This window comes from Trichinella spiralis, assembly GCF_000181795.1.
Source record: "Trichinella spiralis strain ISS 195 chromosome Unknown Scfld9, whole genome shotgun sequence".
NCBI classification, from domain to species: Eukaryota; Metazoa; Nematoda; class Enoplea; order Trichinellida; family Trichinellidae; genus Trichinella; species Trichinella spiralis.
This window is the reverse complement of record NW_003526948.1, coordinates 1,406,633-1,413,283: the sequence shown is the minus strand read 5'-3', so window position 1 is coordinate 1,413,283 and position 6,651 is coordinate 1,406,633. Positions and strand designations below refer to the sequence as shown.

General features: G+C 31.8%; 2 protein-coding genes across 2 annotated transcripts; both read right to left on the bottom strand.

Annotated features, from left to right (window-relative positions):
• Nucleotides 1-410: 410 nt before the first annotated feature.
• Nucleotides 411-5,891, bottom strand: Tsp_11845 (hypothetical protein). The gene is made up of 14 exons (XM_003371375.1): nt 5,867-5,891; nt 4,567-4,853; nt 4,205-4,439; nt 3,975-4,091; nt 3,709-3,925; nt 3,606-3,644; nt 3,120-3,205; nt 2,802-2,903; nt 2,475-2,585; nt 2,168-2,242; nt 1,791-1,934; nt 1,433-1,569; nt 891-962; nt 411-542 (listed from the first exon to the last, which is right to left on the bottom strand). The coding sequence occupies exons 1-14, from the start codon at nt 5,889-5,891 to the stop codon at nt 411-413; spliced, it is 1,779 nt and encodes a 592-aa protein (XP_003371423.1).
• Nucleotides 5,892-6,551: 660 nt separating this feature from the next.
• Tsp_11844 (hypothetical protein) lies at nt 6,552-6,625 on the bottom strand (the record flags this gene model as incomplete). The annotated part of the gene is made up of 1 exon (XM_003371374.1): nt 6,552-6,625. A coding segment is annotated over one exon (74 nt), but the record flags the coding sequence as incomplete, so codon positions are not given.
• Between the last annotated feature and the right edge of the window lie 26 nt (nt 6,626-6,651).

Here is a 6,651-nt window from a genome sequence, read left to right as displayed (position 1 = left end):
CTCGCCCTGTGGTGGATTCATACATTTAAACATGCTATTTTCAATGATAGTCCAAGCATCCTACTGACTTTGTTTTTTGGAATATTATTTACCCTTTTTATGTTTCTTTATACTATTAATGCTCCGTACACTTTGTGGAATATTTGAACCAATGAAAATGAGAGTGTACTGTATGATGTCAATTCTTCTTGTTGAATCAATGAGGATTAGACAAGGAAACCAATACGACAAAGATTTGACGGTCCATTAAAATAGCGTGGTAAACGACCAATAAATGAACAGTGGGACCGAGTAAGAACAAACTCAAACCGACAGTCGCATCGATTGCCTGAGCAGCGCCATCGACGATTTCTTGGCAGCCGTGGAGAACAACCAGCCGCCGCGTAGTTTCATAGGCTTAGGGAAGCTGGTCATCTTGGCTGCCCACAAATTGGTCTACATCGGCGACAACATCGCCCAGTGTGTGCACAGCCGGTCCGTGCAGCTGATCGTAACAGAGCATGCGGATCGTCTGTGCGACGTGCTTCGGGCGTGCGTTGCTTCTACAAAATTGGCTGCCCAAAATTATCCAGCAATACCAAGCATACAGGCGATGATCAGCAGTGTCGTCGCCGTATCGCAGTCGGCACAGCAGTTGCGTTTATTTGTCAATAGTGCTTTAGCAAGCAGATAGCTAGCTGTTACGTAAGGAAAAATATTCTTTTTTTTTCTTATTTCACTTCAATCTGTTCATATTTATTTATTTATTTATTAAAATAATTATCAGTACCTTTATTTGGCGGCACAGAAAGGGCACTCTCAGTATTAATGATGATCTTGTTTCTCATTTGAAGGGATAATTATTGATTGGATTACGTACGTTTCATTGTTTTCACAAAGGTACAACAAACATTTTCTTCTTGTAAAATTTTAATTTCAATCCCGAATGTCGAATCAGTTGGGAGAAGGAAAAACATTTTCAACTGTAAAATTAAGACAAAACAGTTTCTTTTCATATATAATAATGGAAAATTGTACCAAACAATTTACTGATCAATAATTCCATTCGGTTACTGCAAATGAACAATAAAATATGGTATCACTTGATCATTTCAGATGATAAATTTAAAAAATGAATTCGATTCTAAAAATTGTGATTAAATGACATACGTGAAAACATTGAAATTCAAATAAACTTAAACAGTATTCAAACTGGCTCTCTAAGTAAACTGAAAATTATAAAGAGTAGGAAGGAATCTTAGTTCTTCATCTACTGCCAAATATTTAAATGTCGAATAAAAGAGTACAGTATTATGCTCCATGAATTGAATTAAATTACAATGAAAGCGCATCGGAATTGCTTCCATTCTCTTCATATTCATCAGTCTTCGTCAAAATTTGCACATGAAATGTCCCGTTTATCACTAGCTGTTCTCACAAAATAAGAATATACCTGATTACTGTTTTCAATATATTCTGCTGTTTCATAATAATAATCAAATAATCTTTCTTCTCGTTTCGGGTCTTCATTGTCGTAAACATCAAATTCCTCTTCATATTTTTTCTCCTTGCTATGATCTAAAGCTGGCACTAAACAAGTAAACGTTTATAAACTATGTACATCACATATACATAAATACATGCATACGCATCTATACTCACACAAATATATGTTTTATGTGATACATATATATACATCATAGAAAATAGTTAAATAATCACAGCATATTAAAATTTAAAATAATCAAAACATTCACAACTGCTTTATACATAATTTAGTAAACTGTACAATATAAATATGATATATTCACTTTCATGCTTGTCTTCATCAAAAATTATTGCCGCCTCATTGAGCCGAGGGATAAGTTCATCATAGAATGATTTGACTTCTCTCTTTCCAAATGGAAATACTTGTGCTCGTTCTTCATTATTGTAAATATGATATCGTCCAGGACCTAAACAAGTAAAACTTTACAAACTAAGTGCATTACATATGCATAAATACATGCATGCATACGTGTATACATACAAACATACATTTTCTGCTATTATATCATAGAAAATAAGAAAGTAATCACAGCATAGTAAAGTATTAAAATAATTATATGAATGTTAATTTTTAAAACATTCTCAACTGCCATAATACTTATACATTATTATGTAAACTGTACGATATAAATATGTTTACCTTCAAACATGTTCGCATAAAATTTCATATGTTTATCGCAATATTCTTTCTCAGATGTTTCGCGTCGCTTAAACACTAAACAAGTAAAGATTTAAAAACGAAGTGCATTACATATGTATAAATACATGCATAGGCGTATACATACAAACAAAAAATTTCTGTGACATATATATATCATAGAAAATAAGAAAGTAATCACAGCATAGTAAAATTTTAAAATAATTAAATGTAGGTTAATTTCAAAACATTCTCAACTGCTATGATATTTATACATTATTATGTAAACTGTATGATATAAATATAATACGTTCAAATCTAAACCACGGTGGATATCGTTTCATGGGTTGTGTGTTATCCATTGACTTCATTCTATCTTCGAGTCGTAATTCGTATAGTACAGTCAATTCATCGAGAATGACTAAACAAATAAAGATTTGAAAACTACGTGCATTACATACAGATATACATTTTCTGTGATATATATATTTATATATATCATGGAAAATAAGAAAGTAATCGCAGCATAGTAAAATTTTAAAATAATTAAATGAATGTTAATTTCAAAACATTCTCAACTGCTATGATATTTATACATTATTATGTAAACTGCATGATATAAATATAATATGTTCACCTTTAAACCACATTGGATATTGTTTCACGGGTTGTGTGTCATCGATTGTCTTCATTTTATCTTCGACTGGTAATTTTTGTTCAGTATTTTCCTGAACAATGTCTAAACAAATAAAGATTTGAAAACTACGTGCATTACATACAGATATACATTTTCTGTGATATATATTTATATATATATCATGGAAAATAAGAAAGTAATCACAGCATAGTAAAATTTTTAAAAAATTAAATGAATGTTAATTTCAAAACATTCTCAACTGCTATGATATTTATACATTATTATGTAAACTGTACGATATAAATGTAATATGTTCACCTATCAAACACAAGTTTTCAAAAGCTGTATTCATAGCTGTATCGTCCTCTTGGTGGCTAGAATCAATATGGGCTTTTCGTTGATTTCTAAAAGATATAATACTTTCATAATATGTAACAAAATAGAGTGAAACCTGAAAATGCAACATCTGTGAAATGTCGTGCAATACTTGAGAACGTTGAAATTTGTGTAATTTAAGTTGTAAAATTTATAAACAAAAGTGAAAAAGATGAACAACTAAATGATTTCAGATCCACCTAGAAATTAATTATTATTAGCTTGACGTCACAAACTCAAGGATTCTCAGTGCATTCATCGGCAGAAGTAATATACTGATTAAATTGATGGAGGCGCAAATTATCAAACTAGTCATGCAAAAAAATATAATTGCTATTCTAAATGATTATTAATAAACTGCTCTTCAACATTTTCATTAATTTTAGTACTTACTCCAAAATTTCTAACAATTTCTCAGATTTGAAAAACGTCGGTTGCACATTTTGAATTTGCCGGAAGATCTCTTTCCTAAATAAAAAGTGATAACTAGATATACTACCCTTCATCCATTATTTTCTTATATCATGATTACAGTGCAATAAATGATTCTTCTTTTGCACATGGAAAATCTACAGTCGACAGAAAGGTGTGATGACTGCAGCCGATCGGAAATTGTACCTCTACTGCATCGCAGTTCATTAGCGGTGGCAAAACAATGTCTTCTTCATTTTTCTGCTCATTGCATAATACAACTGTGTTTATGAAATCTTCCATAAGCAACAGCTGCGGGGGAATTCCCAATCTTCGATCTAAAAAATAATTCAGGAAAAATTTTTAAATTCAAAAACGCTTATTTACCTTTCGCCCAGATAAATCTCATTACTTCTGCCACTGCAGAGTATTTCAATCCTTCGCAAACTAGGTAGCTGCTTTCTTTTAGAATATCTTTAACATCCAACGGGAGCGACCACTCCTCTAAATCAAGCACATAAATACAAACACGTTTAATTATCATTGAGATATATTCTTTGGATGTTTCGAAATCAAATAATTCATTTTAATAAAAACGAACAAAGAACTGAAATTACCGGTGTCAATAGTAACACCAGCCGTTTTAATAATTCCGAACTCCAACTTGAATTTCAGTAAGTCGATTTCAACAAATCTGCTATCTACTACAGTATCCCCACTGAATGATACGCCGATTAAAGCGTATGAAAGTTGAAGATTCAAATTTCTCCTCGATAACTTGAATGAATTTAAAAATAAGGACGAACCATGACGTCGCATACTTTGAAATTTGGGATCATCCAGATATTCAAACTATAAACGAAACATTGTATTAATTTTAACATCAACAACGGTTTTGCTTAAAACCGTTACTGTTAAAAACAACAACCTACTTCCAGCTACCTAAACAGCTAGCCACAAGTAAATGAAAGAAACTTACGCGTGGAAACATATGCTCGAATGGGACGTGACGAGTTCTTTGTCCCTTATCACATTGCACATTGTGTAAAAATAGATACAACAATTTATGGGGTTCAAAATTTCTGTTCGACTGCAGCTTCAGTTTCCATTCGTCCTTTTCCTGTTCGCTCATTACAGACCATTTTCGGTCGCACATTCGAAAAAATGATTCCAATTCTTGCCTGTCCGCGGTAGCGGAGTAATTCGTTAAATTCCAATTCATGTAAAACAAGAAACCGGTGACTTTGCGCCGCGGCATCTCTAGATCTGCAAAATAACACTATAGCAGATATAGTAACAGTTTAAGCTTGAATTCAAAAATCAGAACTTCACTGGATGTAAATTACTTTATCATGATTATGAAAAAAAGGTAAAATAGATTAGCAGAAAAATTTCAAGCACTCTGACAAACACATCGTACATAACAATAAACAAATTAAAAGAGCATCACTAAGCGACTCAATGAATAATAAACAGGAAAAACAACTATAACAAAAATATAGCATCTTAATCTTAATATAAATTAATAAAAATTGAAATTCATAAACGCGTTTATTAAGAAAACAACAGCGTATACAATTGAAAAAGAAAAGGCTTAAACACATGTTTCAAAACACAAAACAAGAAACAGTTCGCATGTGAATTCATTTTCTATTTCCAAAATCAATAACGGCTGAATATACTAATAATTAGTGAGATAAAAATAAACAGTTGATTACATAACATACAACTGAAATGTCTTCGATTGATATATACGAAAAGGCAGCGTTTTGGTTACCTATGTGGATGACGGTAAACAGAAAGTGAGCTCACGCAGGGAAGAAAGCAGACAAAAATAAAACAGCAACACATTGTACATTAAGAAAAATAAAAAGAAATACATTAATAAAAATACAAACACTAAGATAAAAAAAACAAAAAGTTCACTTCAAAATAATGTAAACTAACGAACAAAAAGGGAAAATGGACACATCATTTTATAAATACTGTAATAAAATATATGCAAGAACAATATGTGCAACGTGCCAGCATTAGAGGCACATTATTCCACAACTACTGCACAGATTTCACCCAAACTCTGAAATACATTATAATAAATCAATGCGAATGCATAAAAATCAGAAAAAGTGCAAATTTCTAAAAAAAAGTTTTTCACCGTTTTTCAAAAAAAGCAAGTATATAGCCCATGAAATTTGCAATTGTCGAGAAACACCTTGGAATCCAAAAATGGACTTTAAGCGCATCAATCGACCAGGAACAATGAGAGGAGTACAACAAACTTATCCCGGCAGTTCCAAGATGCATAGGTTCTCGAGATATCCTAAATCAAACAGCTCGCTTACCTATGTATTGAGATAGGAAAAGTGCGAAATTTAAAAGCAAATTATTCCACAACAACTGGACAGATTTCGTCCAAACCCTGCATTTCTTATTGCCGAGCAATGAAAAATGTACAGTAGCCACATTTATCAGCAGAAATGAAGAAAATAAAAATTTGCATGCGAGGTCGTTTGCTTTATTGACATAATAGAAATCATTTCAGTTTGAGGGCGTCCGTGGATGGTAGCTCAGTGTTTTGATTGGAAAATTGACTGAAGGCAAACATTGAAGCCAAACACAAACTTGCTTCCTATTCATTATTATTTTTTGGAATAATTTCTAAAAAATAATTTTTGAATCAACATCCAAAGAACATGAATATCAAAAACGAGAATACACCGCATTTAGCAGTAAGTGGCAGATTTTTATTCCTAAGTTTTAATCAGTTAACAATATAATTGAGAATCGATATTGAGCATAATTTCTCAATATATTTTCTATGAAAAATTCTCAACATGAGGTGACTTTATAAACGCCAAATTTCCGTACAGTTAAGTTTGATTAAATACACCCTGTACGCATTGTTTATATATTATTAAAATATGGTCTTTCGCAAATCACCTTTGCAATAGCTAACATGCACATTCAATTGACCATAAGCAAGCTTTTGCCCGGAAATTGTTCACTTAAAATTAGCCTCATTTCAGCTACTTGTTTTTCTGATTTAAGAAAATTTTCAAAAATA